Source organism: Agelaius phoeniceus, chromosome 31 (assembly GCF_051311805.1).
Source record: "Agelaius phoeniceus isolate bAgePho1 chromosome 31, bAgePho1.hap1, whole genome shotgun sequence".
NCBI classification, from domain to species: domain Eukaryota; kingdom Metazoa; phylum Chordata; class Aves; order Passeriformes; family Icteridae; genus Agelaius; species Agelaius phoeniceus.
Genome location: NC_135295.1, coordinates 2,938,585 through 2,956,148, shown reverse-complemented (window position 1 = coordinate 2,956,148; position 17,564 = coordinate 2,938,585). Strand labels below are relative to the sequence as shown.

General features: G+C 42.7%; 1 protein-coding gene across 1 annotated transcript in view; it reads left to right on the top strand.

Annotated features, from left to right (window-relative positions):
• Positions 1-17,564, top strand: part of ASH1L (ASH1 like histone lysine methyltransferase) — an 87,863-nt gene that overhangs the window by 43,491 nt on the left and 26,808 nt on the right. The window contains 7 exon segments of the mRNA XM_054651180.2: positions 5,366-6,089; positions 7,861-8,040; positions 10,890-10,984; positions 13,827-13,900; positions 15,411-15,456; positions 15,690-15,798; positions 16,881-17,087. Of these exon segments, the coding sequence (XP_054507155.2) occupies positions 5,366-6,089; positions 7,861-8,040; positions 10,890-10,984; positions 13,827-13,900; positions 15,411-15,456; positions 15,690-15,798; positions 16,881-17,087 (1,435 nt within the window).

Sequence of the window (17,564 nt, the reverse complement as noted above, 5' to 3'; positions counted from 1 at the left end):
TCCTGCCAAGGTGGTGGAGGGTGACACATGACTCATCCCAGCCATCAGTGAATGCCCCCAGCCAGGCCAGAAATGCTCATGGCAGAGAGATAATGAAGTTCTGAAAGGCCTGATAGCATCTCATCAAATCCATGATACAGGACCAGATCTTGGGTGCAGGATCCAGGTGAGCTGGGGTGGATGGTGCAGCAGGGCAGCCAAGGGCTGACATTCCCTGCAGGTACCAGGAGAGGCTGGAGAGGGCTCTGAACAACCTGCTCCAGTGGAAGGTGCCCCTGCCCATGGCAGTGGGTGCAACAAGATGGGCTTTAATGTCCCTTCCAACCCAAACCATTCTGTGATTGTGTAAAAATGGGATGTGAGATCCCCTGGGAGCTCCCATGTGAGAATCCTGGGTGGAACAAGATGGGCTTTAAGGTCCCTTCCAACCCAATCACCCATGCTGTGATTCTGTAAAAATGGGATGTGAGCTCCTGTGGGAGCTCCTGTGTGAGAATCCTGCCAAGGAGATGGAGGGTGACACGTGGCTCATCCCAGCCATCAGTGAATGCCCCCAGCCAGGCCAGAAATGCTCATGGCAGAGAGATAATGAAGTTCTGAAAGGCCTGATAGCATCTCATCAAATCCATGATACAGGACCAGATCTTGGGTGCAGGATCCAGGTGAGCTGGGGTGGGTGTCACAGAGAGTTTCAGGAGAGGCTGGAGAGGGCTCTGAGCAACCTGCTCCAGTGGAAGGTGTCCCTGCCCATGGCAGTGGGTGCAACAAGATGGGCTTTAAGGTCCCTTCCAACCCAAACCATTCTGTGACTCTGTAAAAATGAGCTCCCCTGGGAGCTCCATGTGAGAATCCTGGGTGGAACAAGATGATTTTTAATGTCCCTTCCAACCCAAACCGTTCTGTGGTTCTGTAAAAATGGGATGTGAGATCCCCTGGGAGTGGACAGAAGGAAATGCAGCAGGTTGACCCATTTTGTAAGAAGCTCACTTGCAGAAACACTCTCCTCACCAGAATTCAGACATTTCTCAGACTCCCAAACTGTAGTAAATCCTGAGATTGGTACTTGAAGTTGGTGATGGTTTCTGCCTAGGAAGGATGTGCCAAATATGCCATTTCCTCCCTGCTTTAAACAGATGCTTACCACAGATGCTCCATCCAGCCTGTGCTGCACAAACTGGGAAAGGAACCTTCCCCTTTGCAGTGGGAATGGAATTTTCCTTTTCCCTCTGTCTCAATGCCTTTCTTGCCCTCCCTCCCTCGCCAGGGGCAGCTGCAGTTGTTGTGGCTGGGAACAGGAAGTGTTGAAGTGAGCAGAGCTTTGTGCAGGAGCATTGCAATGACATCAATCCCAAATTGATCAGCCTCAGAGCCCCGAGGTGCTGCTGCAGCTGAGCAGATCAGTCTCTGCTGTGTTTTCCCTGCATGTGGAATGTGGGTGGCTTCCAGGGGCTTTGTCAGGGAGGAGCTGCAGCTGGCCCAGAGCAGAGCCTGCAGTGCTCCAGCCCTTTGGAACACTTCCAGCAGCATTTTCCAGGGGATTGGAGCTGCCTGAGGCTCCCTGAGCAGGTGAGGAGCTCCAGCTCCATCCCCACGTGCCTCTAAAGGCCAGGAGAAAACAAAGGGTAAATTATCTTTATTAGTTCATCTGAATATAGCCACTTAAAAAACCTTCAAGAGCAGTGAAAATATTTGTTTCAGTAGTTCCAATCTATAAAAAAAAAGAAAAATGAGTTTTAAAATACATACTGAGGAATGTGTTCTCCAGAATGACACAATTGGACTGCTGAGCACTGGAAAAATACTAGAAAATATTTAAACTAGAAAATCCTTCAAGAATAGCTAGAAGGCTAGAAAATACCTTTTTGTTTGCAAAGCAAAATATATTAGATTATAGATTAGATATTAGATTATATTAGATATTTACAAACTCCTGACTTTGGAATCTTAAGTGAGGAATGTGTTCTCCAGAATGACACAGTTGGACTGCTGAGCACTGGGAAAATATTAGAAAATATTTAAACTAGAAAATCCTTCAAGAATAGCTAGAAGGCTAGAAAATACCTCTTTGTTTGCAAAACAAAATATGTTAGATTATATATTAGATATTATATTATATTATATTATATTAGATATTTACAAACTCCTGGCTTTGGAATCTTAGTGAGGAATGTGTTCTCCAGAGTAACACAATTGGACTGCTGAGCACTGGGAAAATACTAGAAAATATTTAAACTCGAAAATACTTCAAGAATAGCTAGAATGTTAGATTCTATATTAGATATTATATTATATATTAGATATTTACAAACTCCTGACTTTGGAATCTCACTGAGGAATGTGTTCTCCAGAGTAACACAATTGGACTGCTGAGCACTGGGAAAATATTAGAAAATATTTAAACTGGAAAATACTTCAAGAATAGCTAGAAGGCTAGAAAATACCTTTTTGCAAAACAAAATATGTTAGATTATAGATTAGGTATTATATTATATATTAGATATTTACAAACTCCTGACTTTGGAATCTTAAGTGAGGAATGTGTTCTCCAGAGTAACACAATTGGACTGCTGAGCACTGGGAAAATACTAGAAAATATTTAAACTGGAAAATACTTCAGGAATAGCTAGAATGTTAGATTCTATATTAGATATTATATTATATATTAGATATTTACAAACTCCTGACTTTGGAATCTTAGTGAGGAATGTGTTCTCCAGAGTAACACAATTGGACTGCTGAGCACTGGGAAAATATTAGAAAATATTTAAACTAGAAAATCCTTCAAGAATAGCTAGAAGGCTAGAAAATATTTAAACTGGTTGTGCTTTATCTCTGCCATCCCACAAGTAATCTCCCTCCTGTCAAGTTCTGGAGCCCTTTATAAACACGTTTTGTTGTCTTCTTGAACAGCTCCTGACACCAGGACGTGCTGCTCAGGCTCCAGCCTGGGCCCCTCTGGGTTAGGCAGATCTGATCTAAATAATTGGCCACAATTAAACTCCCATTTTGTCAATGCTAAGGTGCAGTTGTGATGTATTCATGAGAAGGCAGCATCCAGTTCATTGCAGGAAGAGCAGAATTTCTTCTGATGGAATTGATCACTCAGGAGCAGCAGGGCAGCTTTGGGAAGCTCTTAGGCTGGAATAAATCCCTTTTTAATGCATAATCCACATGGTTGACCTGGAAACTTTCTTTTTCAAACACCAATCTTCAACTCTAAAGCATATAACAGTTTTAAAAGTCAGATCTAGATTTACTTCCTGTATAAATTAGCCTTTCTCTTTTGTCCAGTTATTTTATTTACCTTTATCCAATTAGTTCTGTCATCATCAACCTTGTCTATTTGATAAAAAACTGCAAGAGCAATGGAAATAGTTGTTTCAATACTTCCAAACTATAAAGGGAAGAAAAATGAGTTTGAAAATATATCAGATGTTGCTCCATTTTTTATCAGGATTGAGTTTTTATGTGCACAGAGGGTTTTGTATTTTTAATATTGAATAGAAAGAAACTTGAGGACCGTGTGAACCCTCATTGCTTTTTGCTGTTAGAAATGAGGGATTATGTGGGAATAAAGAGAGAATAATTGTATGTTAGAAGGGATGATATAAAATGTGACTGGCTTGTGTCACTGGTCCCTGTCCATATTCCAGAATCTCTTCAGGGGAAGTTCTGGGCAGTCCCAGGACACAAATGCTGTCAGTTGATGCAGTTACTGAGTTTTAGCTCCATGGTTTTGGTCTCATCCCCACTCTAAGCCCTTCTTGGGCCACCTGAAAACAGAGGCCAGACAGAATTAGGAGAATAAAAAGTGGGTATATTTGTTGAAGGGCTTTCAGGTACATTTTGGGCAAATGAATCCTGGTGAGAATGGATGATGGGTCACAGGTTTTCACACTTTTATAAGTTTGGGCCATTTCCATATTGGAGGTTAATCTTCAGTTACAGCTTCAGGTAATGAAGGCATTTACCCCAAGTTTGCTCCCCCCAACTCACTTTTGGTTACATTTCTTGAGACTTGAGGCAGGGAGGTGTCCTTGATTGCCAGGCCTGGAGAGGGATTCTTGTGTCTGCCCAAAATGGGAAAGCTGTAGCTAGCATTGTATATGGAGTTTAGAGTTAGACACTAATAATAATAGTAATAGTAGTATTATTAGTAGTAGTAATAATAATAATAATAGTAATAATAATAATAATAATAATAATAATAATAATAATAATAATAATAATAATAATAATAATAATAATAATAATGTTATTATTATGTATTACTATATGCTATATTGTCTATAATAATGTATACTATATAATACACTACAGTATATATGTAGTATATATTTTTAATATATATAATATATACTATATAAAATATACAATATTATACAATATAATATATAATATACTATATTGCATATAGTATATTAGATATACTATATTACATATAGTATATCAGATAATAGATATATTAGATATAATATTATATCAGATTATTGTGCTATATATCAGATTATTATTATATTACATTATATTTATAAGATAGATGTTGTATATAGATTATATATTATAGATATATATTTAGAGTATATATATAATATATTTTATATATTATTGTAGATATATTACTACAGATATTATTGTAGGCTATATAGGTTATATATATTTCTATTCTATTACATTACATTACATTATATTTATAAGATAGATGTTGTATATAGAGTATATATTATAGCTATATATTTAGATTATATATCTAATATATTTTATATATTATTGTAGATATATATTACTATAGATATTGTTGTAGGCTATATAGGTTATATTTATATTATATTATATTATATTATTTATAAGATAGATGTTGTATATAGATTATATATTATAGATATACATTTAGATTATATATCTAATATATTTTATATATTATTGTAGATATATATTACTATAGATATTATTGTAGGCTATATAGGTTATATATGTTTATATTATATTATATTGTATTACATTACATTATATTTATAAGATAGATGTTGTATATAGATTATATATTATAGCTATATATTTAGATTATATATCTAATATATTTTATATATTATTGTAGATATATATTACTATAGATAGTGTTGTAGGCTATATAGGTTATATATATTTCTATTCTATTCTATTACTATATATTATTATATTATATATTATTATATTAGAATTACTATTATATTATATTATATTATATTATATTATATTATATTATTATATTAGAATTACTATATTATTAGAGTTATACACCAAAGAATTGCAGGTTTACAGCCAGGTGCAAAGCACAGAAGCTGAGCCCTCATTCACCAGCTGCAGGCCTGTGTGTGTGTTTCAGGGGTGGCAGTGCCAGCCCGGGCTGCCCGCCTGGCCCCGGCGGCCGAGGACTCGGTGGACGCGCTGCTGCAGCGCATGGCCCAGCAGGACGGGCCCCCCCCGCTGGACAAGGGCCTGGAGGGGGTCATGGGCAGCCCCCCCTCGGCCAGCCCTGCCCGCAGCCACTCGCGGGAGCGAGCCCTGGGCAAGCAGGACGGGCTGGGCGGTGCCAGCGTGCCCGGCTCCGAGGGCATCTCCCTGCTGCAGGAGCGCCTGCCCGGCTCCTACTCGCCCCGGCACCTCAAGAGGAGCGTGGTGGAGGCCATGCAGAGGCAAGCGAGGAAAATGTGCAATTACAACAAGATCCTGGCCACAAAAAAAAATCTGGACCACGTCAACAAAATCCTGAAAGCCAAAAAGCTGCAGAGGCAGTCGAGGACGGGGAACAACTTTGTGAAGCGGCGGCCGGGGCGGCCGCGCAAGTACCCGATGCAGGCGGTGGTGTCCATGCAGGCCCTGCAGGCCGCCAGGATGGTCAGCCAGGAGCTGCAGGACAGACAGCCCAGCAGCAGCCCCCTGCACCTGGGGCCGGACACCATCACGGACGTCATCGAGGCCGTGGTGCAGAGCGTCAACCTCGACCCCGAGCACCGCAAGGGCTGGAAGAGGAAGAGGTGGCTGCCCGAGGAGCAGGCCAGGAAGAGGCACAAGTCTCTGCCTGAGGATGAGCAGGAGAGCAATAAGAGGTGATTCCCTTGCAGTTTGGTACCTCAGCTGGGTTTAGAATGTTTCAGTCCTTGAGGGGATCTTCTGCTTGGTTTTATGAAGTGTAGTGTTCACATTTTCTGGAAAAATCCCTTTGCCTGGGGTTTTTCTCCTGGGAAACGGAGAAGCCTCAGAGAAAAAGGAAAACAATAATTATCTGATTTGCTTCTCCTGTGTTTTGCTTCTTTGGAATGTGTTTGGAGATTGTTTACCCACAGGTGATTGTTTCATTGGATTCTGCTGTGAGTTGTTTTGACTCAGTAGCCAATCAGTGCCAAGCTGTGTCAGGATTCTGGAAAGAGTCACAAGTTTTCATTATTATCTTTTTCTATTATTATCTTTCACTATTATCTTTACAGAAAGGTAAATATCCTTTCTGTATTCTTTAGTATAGCTTAGTTTAGTATTCTTTAATATAATATAATATCATAAAATAATAAATTAGCCTTCTGAAAACATGGAGTCAGATTCATCATTCCTGCCTTCCAACATCTGGGGGAAATGCAAATACAATAATGGAGGAGTTCAGTGTAGAGGGAACCAACTGTGATCTACTCAGAGTTACTATTTGTGGCAGCAGGCCCCCAGCCAGGTAATAATTAGCATTGACTCTGTGATGCAGAAGGCTGAACTATTGTTTTATTCTACTGTACTACATTTTTAAGAAACTTATAACTTCTTCTAGATAGTCTGATACAGCTTTGACCTAATTTGTTAACTAACCAAAACACTACTACTAGTGTCTAATGAAGAAACTACTCTTAGGTAAACAAATCTCCATAACATTCTACATGTGTCTAGCAACAGGTGTAGCAAGTGATGATAAGAATTGTTTTAATTCTTTCTCTGAGCTTTCTCACAGCTTCCCCAGGAAAATGCCTGGGAAAGTCTGTGCCTGCTCCCTGTGAGCAGAGAGCTGCTGCCACAACCAACCTGTCAGCCCAGAGTGTGTTCAGGTCCTTCCTCAGGTACTGAGAACACCCAGAAATGAGAATCTCAGGTGATCCAAAAGGGTTGGTGGTGTATTTGTTATGTTGGTGAAGGATATATTGAGGGAGTTGGTAACTGATGAGGTGCCACAGATCGTTCCCTCATGCTGTGTGGGGTAAGGAGCCCTGAGGAGCTGTGTGTGCCATGGATCTGCTCCTGGAGGTCCCAGACACTGCAGGCAGCACAGGATGGCAGCTGATGTACAGCAGATAAAGAGTAAAGCTAAAGGAGGAGATAAGGGGTGCACCTGTGCAGTCACTGCTAAAGGTACACCCCAAAAATCTCTCTTATCTCATCATCTCACACTCATCCCCACAGCCATCCATAAACAAACTCTGTCAGGAGCTCTCCTCTGCAGAAATGGGAGCTGTGAGGGTGCTGCTGGCACCATGTGTTCAGGAATTGCTCTGTGGCTCTCCTGAGGGCTCAGGAAAGGGTTACCAGAGTGCAAGAGCAGAGAGCAAGAGCTGCCTTCTGAATTACTCAGCTGAGGCTCCAAGGATAAACATTAGCAGTACAAACAACATTCTTTTTGTAATAATAATATCACAGAAAGAATCATACTTTTCTTATGATTACACTTAACCCCCACTTGACCATGATCAGTGAGTATTTTTTTTTAAGCAGTTAAGTCACCCAGAAATTCAGAAACAGGAACTTTTTCTGCTGACCAGATTCAAGAGAGGAATAATGAAATCCTTTGAAATGATCTTAATGGGAAGGTGATTTTTTTTTTTTTTTAATCTCTACTTTTTCTTCCAGTTTCTCTGAGACAGTAGCTGAACCTCCCAGTCCACATGAGGCCCTTGGGAAACCACCTGAATCTGAAACCCCTGAGCAGCCTTTGCCTCCTCTGAGCCAGCGTGAGAAGAAAGCCCCTCGACCCCCAAAGAAGAAGTACCAGAAGGCTGGGCTCTACTCTGATGTCTACAAAACAACAGAGTAAGTGAAACACAGCAAAACTGCTCTCTGATCATCCAGGGAAAACTCTTTTTTCACCCAGAGCCATAAAGAGCTGCCACTCGTGAGTAGGTGAAATAAAACCATCAACTTAATTGAAGCCTGTGGAGAAATATGTGATGGTAATTGTCAGAACCTGACCCAGTGAGGATGTAAAATGTAACCCCAGTCAGAAAGCAGCCTCAAGCAGTCTGGAAGTGTTTCTGGTTATCAGTTGTGAAGAAGGTAAGAGATTTATCCCAGAGTCTAACTGGTCCTGGCAGTGCAGGTGCTGGGAGGGCTGGATGTGTGCAGGTTTTGAGCAGGATTGGAGCACAGAAGGGGTCAGTAGGTTCCTGTTTTCATTGCCTGGGTGGTGACAAGTGCTCATCTTCTGTGTGAAAGAATTTCAGCTATTCACCCAGTTCACTTCACAGCTCAGTGAAGTTCATCTCTGTTTTCTCTGAGATGTTTAGGGTAGAAAAATCCAGCACTTCTTTATTTTTCCCACTGGTTCATTTGCAGCCTGGTGTCCACTAGAATGTGGACACCTCCCTCTATCCCTTCTTCCCTTTGTAGTCACACATTTTCTAAAACCATGTGAACAAAGCAGGTGAAGTCAGGAATTTGTGCTTCTGTTCCAATATCATCTGACAGATTGAAAAGAGAGAAAATTTGGCACCTTCTCACAATGTCACAGACCACTTTAAAATGTTACAGAGACCACTGGGAAACGGCCAGCACAGTTTATCAGCTGCTCCTGCTGTAATCTCTCCCTGTAGTAGAGTGAAGGAATCAGTGAAAGGGTCAAGACTAAGGAAGAAACAAAGATCTCAGTGTGAGCAAAGTGAGGCCACTTGAATTTTATCTGTTTTAAAGAGATGTGCTGAAACTTGGCCACTTGGATGGTCTGGCACTGCTGTACACAGTTCAAATCTCACAGTTTCATCTGCTGCCTTAGGGCAGGAGCTGAGAGAGTCTTCTCCTTTTCTTTAGTGTAAATATTTGGAACTTTGAGTGTCCCTAAGTTGGAAAGGATCCACAAAGATCCTGGAGTCCAACTCCTGGCTGTGCACAGCCCCAACAACCCCACCCTGAGGCCTGAGCTGTGTCCAACCCCTCCTGCAGCCCTGGGGCTGTGCCCTTCCCTGGGCAGTGCCAGCACCCTCTGGGGGAAGAACCTTTCCCTGATCATTCATCCTAAACCTGCCCTGGCCATTCCCTGGGGTGCTGTCCCTGTCACACAGGGCAGAGATTGGAGCTGCTCCTCTGTGGGATCTCAGCACATCGTTCCCGATGTCCAGAGATGCCAGGAGAACCCTTGGGGGTCTCGAAAATCCTGGAATGTTGCCAGGAGTGTTTGGTGGCTTGATTTTGATCCATCCACAGAAGTGACAAGAGTTTGAGGACATGAGAATCACTTTAGAGTAAAAGGTGTAAAAGAGACACATTTAGAGGGTGAAATATAAACTTTAAGGTTTTTGGTACAGGGGGGTTATGGAGACAAGATGGAGGGATCAGGGCGTGTCTCGTCCTTCTTCTTTCTTCTTCTTGTCCTCCATCTCCTGTGGTGATGTTGGCACTTGGGGATTGGTTTATGGTGAAGGTGCACTTGCTAACATGGGTGAAAAGTATTGGGAAATAAAGGTAAATATCATGTATGTAGATTTTAGTATAAAAAGACATGACCGCCCCGTGGGTGGGCAGAGAGTGCCTGTGACTGCTTGCAGATCAGACCTGTGCTGGGCAGAGAGAAAATTTTGTAGATAAGAAACAATCAACAATCTGAAGATGGAAAAGCTGAAGAGTCCAGACTCGTCCTTTGAAACGTGGGCAGCCCCAGAACCGCCCTACCCGTGTGGGGCAGAGACAGACAGACAGACGGACCCGACACTCCTCCACTCACTTGAGGGGAAGTCACAAATCACAGAGGCTGCTTTGTCTTCCCTGAGTCCTTCCCTGCTCTGATTCTGGGTTTAGGATGAGCTGCCACAGCTGCTCTGGGCCTCCCCACCCTCACAGGGAAGAATTTCTTCTTAAGTATTTCCAGTTGTTGATATCTGTATCTCAGAATTTGTTTTCAGCTTACAGTTTCCCTTCACTAGTTAAACAATGATATCACTTTTTTTATTGAGCCATCTTTCTGTTACTTGTCCGGTTCTTAAAATAAATCCCTTAAAAAACTTCAGTAAACTTCAGTAGACATTTAATCTTTGGTATATTTAACATTTAGAAGTCTCCTTTGAATGTTGCAGGACTGCAGTTCTAAAAATAACCACACCAGATTCAATTTTCCAAGGTTTGTTGTTGGCCAGGAGGAGATGTTTATAAACACCAGATTACAGAGCTGGCACCTGCCTGACCCACACAACCATTCTAATTCCATTCTCCTATTTCTCTTCCTTCAAAGGGTTGTCTCGTTGCTTTTTTCACTCTGATTTCTGTTCTTTTTTTCTGCCTTTCCTGATGAGCAACCTTCTAAAGGGCAGATGAAGGATGAGCAGGGCTGTACGTGTGTCACGTGTCCAGGTCCTCAGCAAAACCACCAGATACAATCTGCTGGTCCTCTTTTATTTGTGTAGCTTTAGTTATTACTTTTATATCACATTTCAAGTCAGTGCTGTCCCATTGGGTGTTGCCTTAACATCATTTATGGAGAAAAACCCCATTGTGGGAGGGCTGGGATCAGTGTTTGACAGGCAGCCTGGAGAGCATTTCTTTGGCCATTTCTGTTATTCCTCTCTTGCCTGGTGCTCCAGACATTTGTGCCTTAATTAAAGCAGAAAATGCATTTTTGCAAGTGTCAGATGATCTCCATTGTGACATTTTGGTTCTGTCCCTGTCCTGCACAGCCCCAAGAGTCGCCTGATCCAGCTGAAGAAGGAGAAGCTGGAATACACCCCAGGGGAGCACGAGCACGGGCTCTTCCCAGCCCCTATCCACGTTGGTGGGTACCTCATCTGGATCTTCATTGCTGGCAGATAAATGTGGCACTGGGGGGGCTGCACAGCTTCTGCTTTTCTCTGCTTTTTATCCCTTGCCAGGTCACTCGTGCCTTTTGGCACATGAACTTTGCCAACTCCATCCCCCTGTGTTTTCCCCAGTTTGACTCAATTAGCTTTTTTAGCTTAAAACATTGCTCTTGATTTTTTTGGGGGTGTCAGAAAATACCATTCTGGTTGCAAACTTGCTCTAACTGTGATAGTCCTTGGATGAAATGCAGGGAAATAGTCTCCAGCTCAAAGTAAATTCTGACCATTTAAATCTCAAAAGCTGAGCATGGAGTGATAAATTCCCCCATGTCTCCATGCACTTAATGGTGTCTGTCTTTACACAGGGATAAAAGGGTGGAAGAATTAAAAACTTTGCTGTTATCTTTGGGTTTATTTCATCCCCATTTTTAGGTCTCGGGTAGGAAAAAAAAAGGGATTTAGGATTTCACAGAATCATGGAATGGTTTGGGTGGGAAGGGACCTTAGAGGTCATCTTATTCCACCCTGTTCCATGGAATTCCAGAGCCCAGGTTGCTCCAAACCTGTCCCTGTCCTTGAACACTCCATAGCCCAAGCCAGTCCCAGGCCCTCAGAGGGGATGGAGCTCAGGATGCCTCTCCTGGGCCAGGGGGGATGGTCCAGAGCTCCACTGTTTGCAGCTCAGGTTAAACCTGGTAGGATTGAGTAATTTCCTGATTCTCAGGTAATTGTTTCAGCTTTTGAAGTGCTCTGATTCTTGCTGCAAGTCCTGTCAGGCCCAGCAGGTTTGTGGAATTCAGGAATCTTTGTCCCATCAAACACAAGCTGTCACTGCTTTGTCTCCTGTACCTGAACTCTTTGGCTCCCTGCACAGTTGGACAGATCTGTGTGAATCAGGAGGCACAGAACAGCTTTCAGAGCTGAAGGTGACAATTTCAATTCTTCAAGATGTGCCCTTGCTCAGCTCCTTTTTGAATGGACTCATAAAGCCAGGTTCACCAGGTTCCCAACCCGCATTGCTGGTCCTGCCCTGCAGCTGCTGCTGTGGCTCCAGGGGTGCCTGGGCATGGTTTAAGCCCCGAGCAGTGACCAGGGCTGGGGTTCTGCCAGGGGACTGCACTGGGGACACTCAGGGAGGGCTGGGGGGACCTTCCCTGTGCTGGGGGCATGGTGCCAGGGCACCTGAAAGAGCCTTTTGTTTGGGCTGCTGAGGTCATAGAAGTGAAAGCAAATTCCCAGCAGATTTAGCTCTTTCCTGGAACCTGCTAGGGATGAATAAGGCATTGAAAATGGAAAGTAATTTAGGGGTAAATTGTAAGGAAAACATTACCATTTTTATTTTCCAGTGGTGAGGGTATGCATGTGAATTTATATGAACCCACAGAGCATTGCTGGAGGAACATAAAGGCATTTGTTAACAGTTAGAAAAGCTGGGGGAAAAAAATCAGCTTGGGCCTGACACCTCATCCTAGGCACTCTGCTCCCTGTGGTTTTGTGACACAGGATTCCAGCAAAATGATCAGAGAATGTTAAATCTTGGCTGGAACTAAGCAGTGTCAGCCCTGGGGACTGGTGTGAATGATGTAATGGGTCTGTGTCCTTTAGGGGTGACAGGGAATGAAAGAATGGAGCCAAAATCTGCAGTGAAAGCAGGAACTCCTGTCTAAAACGAGTTCCAGTTATTGCTGAAAATACAGATCCCCTTGAAGCCTTTCCAAAAAATCTAGGAATGTATTTGCCAAGTCTGAATTCATTCTTAAATCTCTTCTGGTAAAGGTCACGGGAACAGGCTGGGAGACTCTTTTCAAAACTGATTTCATTTCTTTGAGTACAACATTGTGATTTACCAGCCTGCATGGGCAGCTTGGGTCTTGTCCTGGGTGTTAAAGTGTTGGGTTGTGCACAGGAAAACTCAGCAGAACGTGTCAGCTTTGAGGACAGGGCTGTGCTCAGTCCTGATAGGTGTTGGGGTCAGTCCTGATAAGTGCTGTGGTCAGTGCTGTGGTCACTTGTTTCAGGGGTGGTCAGTTCTGTGAGGTGTTGTGGTCAGTTCTGTCCAGGGTTTTGGTCAGTTCTGTCTGGTGTTGGCTGTAGTATCCTGACAGGGTTGTGGTCAGTGCTGTGGTCAGTGCTGTGGTCACTTGTTTCAGGTGTAGTCAGTTCTGGCAGGGTTGTGGTCAGTTCTGTCTGAGGTTGGCTGTGGTACTTTCACAGGGTTGTGGTCAGTCCTGTCAGGTGCTCTGGTCAGTGCTGTGGTCACTTGTTTCAGGTGTGCTCACTTGTTTCAGGTGTGGTCAGCGCTGTGAGGTGTTGTGGTCAGTTCTGTCCAGGGTTTTGGTCAGTTCTGTCAGGTGCTGTGCTCACTTGTTTCAGGGGTGCTCACTTGTTTCAGGTGTGCTCACTTGTTTCAGGAGTGCTCAGTGCTGTGGTCACTTGTTTCAGGTGTGCTCACTTGTTTCAGGTGTGCTCACTTGTTTCAGGTGTGCTCAGTGCTGTGCTCACTTGTTTCAGGTGTGCTCACTTGTTTCAGGTGTGCTCACGTGTTTCAGGTGTGCTCAGCACTGTCCAGGGCTGTCCATGGCAGGATCTCACCCATCCCTCCCTCCCTCCCTTCCCATCCCTAGCTGCCCACGGAGGCCCCTCCTGAGCAGGACCCGGTTCTGTGTCCTGGGGGGGTTCCCTGTGCCTGCCCTGCCATCCAGAACATTCCCTGAGAGGCCCTGCCAGAGCCTGGCCAGGTGCCTGGGAGCAGCTCCCCGTGTCTCAGGACGTGTGGCTGGCAGTGTGTGCCCCTTACAAACCTTTCTGTGCTTTCAGGGAAGTACCTCAGACAAAAGAGAATCGACTTCCAGCTGCCTTACGACATCCTCTGGCAGTGGAAACACAACCAGGTAGGAGATAAGAACTCACTGGGCTTGCCAAGACTGGGATCAGAAGGAAACAGCAGCACTCAGAGCCTGTTCACACATCCCAGCTGCGTGAGGGGACGAGGGATTTGCATGTGTATTTCATGGTGAAAATTCCCTTTATTCCAGCTCCTGCAAAATAGCAATCCCGGGAGTTTCTGCTCTGACAAAAGTCATTAATTTGGCTGCAGACTTTTATTTTGGCAGTGCTGCTCTGTGTGGGGAGCTGGTTTCAGACACGCCTCAGGAGAATTGGGATGTACTGCCAGCAGCACTGAGAAATTTCAGGCCTTATTTTTCTTGGATCAATCCCAGCAGAGTGGAATTTATTTTTCACTTGCAAGCTGAAATTTTCATACTGAGGAAAGGAGAGAAACTGTTGAACAGTCTCGTTCTTTTTAAAGAGCTTTAAATATGTGCAGGCTTAAAAATAGGATTTTTTTTTTTTATTGCCTGGGATGTTTCCACCAAGTGATTTACCACAGGATTTAAGGGAGAATCTTCTTCCCTCAGCTCTGTGGTGGGGAAGTGCTCTCAGATATGTAAATGTGCAGGACACATTCCCAGGTGCTGTGGCTCCAGCTGCACTCCAACACCCCTGGAATCTGATCCTCAACTCAGGAGCATTTCAGCCTAGAACACTTTCTTGCCATATATTAACCATGGCCTGTCTCATCTGTTCAGTATTTTATAAGTAATAAATACATGGAATCTGTTCCCTTGACATTTTCGAGCTCGCCCTGGAATATTGGAGGCCCTTGCAGAGGAGTTTCTCTGCACAGGGGTGTGGAGATGTCTGGGTTGTCCCTGTGGGCCTCAGGGGTCACTGAGGGAAGGCTCTTAGTGCAGGAAATGTGTGTGAAATAGAGAATAACTGTAAATTATTCCTCAAAGTTTGTTTGACAGGCTGAAATATATATAAATTATGAGTTGTGATGTAAGCTCCCCTTTCCCTTCCCATCATCTCCATCTGCAGAGAAGATGAATCTGCATTTCTCATGGTTCCCCCCTGTCCTCACAGTTCTTAGAGAATCCCAGGATCCTTTAGACTGCAAAAAAAAAACCCCTTAAGATCATTGAGTCACTTTGATAAATCAGCACCTTGATTTTTTTGTTTTCACTTTTTTAAGCATTGGCACATGGTGCTTGCACCAAAGATGGTTTCTCCAAAGTAGGTATAAATAATTCCTCTTCTTCTAAGCCCTGTTCAGAGGAGCCTGTCCTCAGGACAGCTGTTTGCCACATTGCTCTGGGCAGACAGAATAAATGATGTGGTGAACAAACTGCTCCACTGTCTCACCAAGCCCAAATTCTTCTTATTCAGGTCCTTTTTGTGACCTATTTGTTAATGCAGTCTGAGCCTAGGGAAGAGAACACAGATTTCTAGTAATGATTCCAGAGCAGTTGCCTATGTACAGAACATAATTTCCCTGATCCCTTTGAATAACAGATGCACTTATGCAATGTATTAAAATTTTCTTTCTCTTCCTTTTAGTTGTATAAAAAGCCAGATGTCCCACTTTATAAAAAAATCCGTTCCAGTAAGTAAAATCTTCTTACTAAACTGTGATAACTGTGGAATTTTCATGTGACACCCTCCTTTCTGTCCTGCTCTTTGTCCTACCAAAGACACTTCCACCTGCTTTTTTTTTTACTTTACTGATTAGAATGAAAATACTATAGATAAACAGTTCTATTTTTTTCACCTGAAAAGAATTCTTTTCCCTATTTGAGTTTGTTTTTTCTTTTTTTTCTTTTTTTTTTTCCCCTCTAGATGTCTATGTGGATGTCAAACCTCTCTCTGGCTACGAGGCCACCACCTGCAATTGTAAGAAACCAGAGGATGACAGTGGCAAGGGCTGTGTGGAGGATTGTCTGAACAGGTTAGAAATGGATTCTTTCTCATCATCTCCTAGGAACTGACTTGTGCTGGGTGCACCCCAGCAGCAAAGGCAGCATCACAGGGAGGGAAATTCCCAGCTGGAGCCTCCTGGAGGAGCAGCTCTGGGCTCCCCCAGATTGGTCACGCCCACACTCCCAGTGCTCCCAGTCAGACCAGTCCCCTCCCAGCTCAGCCCCAGCCCTGGCATGGTGGAGCAGCCACAGGAGCAGCTCCAGGTCCCAGGGACCCTGGGCTGTGTCCCCTCTCCTGGGCTGTGTCCCCTCTCCTGGGCTGTGTCCCCCTCTCCTGAGCTGTGTCCCCCTCTCCTGAGCTGTGTCCCCCTCCTGGGCTGTGTCCCCTCTCCTGGGCTGTGTCCCCCCCCCGGGCTGTGCCCCCTCCTCTATTTTCTATAGATTATATATTAATAAATTATATTTTTATATATATATAATTTAGTATAAATATAAATATTTTATATTTCTATAGTTTATATAAATATGTATTTTAAAATATATATGTTATATATTTCTATTTTTATATATAAAAATTATTTCGTGTATTATTTATATTTCTATATTTTTATCTTGATTTCATCTATTGATTTATGATTTTATATACTAATTTATATATTAGTATATAAAATCATATATAGTATATATTAGTATATAAATATAGTATATATATGCTATATTTATATACTAATTTATATATGTAGATATATTATATATATTTATATATGAATATATATGAATATATATATATGAATATATATAAATATATATAATATATAAATATATATTTATATAAATATAAATGTATTGTATAAATATATATTTATATTTGATAAATATAAAAATATAAATATACTATAATTATAGTAATTTTATTATAATAATTTCATTATAGTAATGATTGTATCATTAATCACATAATATAAATTTACTATATATTGATAATATACATTTATTTTATTATCACCTTTATGATTTGATTCTTATCTTTCCATTCAGGATCTTATTCTATTTACATGACAGATCCCAAGGGCCTCTCCCCTCCCTTGACGCTGTGTGTTGTGTGTTGCAGGATGATCTTTGCAGAGTGCTCCCCCAACACGTGTCCCTGTGGGGAGCAGTGCTGCAACCAGCGCATCCAGAGGCACGAGTGGGTGCAGTGCCTGGAGAGGTTCAGGGCTGAGGAGAAGGGCTGGGGCATCCGCACCAAGGAGCCCCTGAAGGCAGGGCAGTTCATCATCGAGTACCTGGGAGAAGTTGTCAGTGAGCAAGAATTCAGGTAGGAATAGTTCTTTGCTGCTTCAGCATGGAAGGATCATAAATGGCTTTTAGGGACAATTCAGTAGGAATATTTCTTTGCTGCTTCAACATGGAAGGATCATAAATGGCTTTTAGGGACAATTCAGGTAGGAATGTTTCTTTGCTGCTTCAGCGTGGAAGGATCATAAATGGCTTTTAGGGACACAGAGAGTTAAACTCTGTGTAAATCCAGTGTAGAGATCCTTGCAATGAGTAACTTGCAATATCGGTACATATTTTATGGTATTTAATAGGAATTGTAAATTCTACTCTAGGTCAAGCATGTGTTGATTAGATTGGGAAATTCTAATTGGTCACTCGGCCTGGAGCAAAGGGGAGGATGGGGGGAAAGGAAGGTTTAGAATTCTGGGGATTTTGGTCAACCAAGTTTTTCTCAGTCCAGTGTTGAGGGGTGAATAATGTTTAAAATGGGTCATCTGCCCTATAAATACAAAAT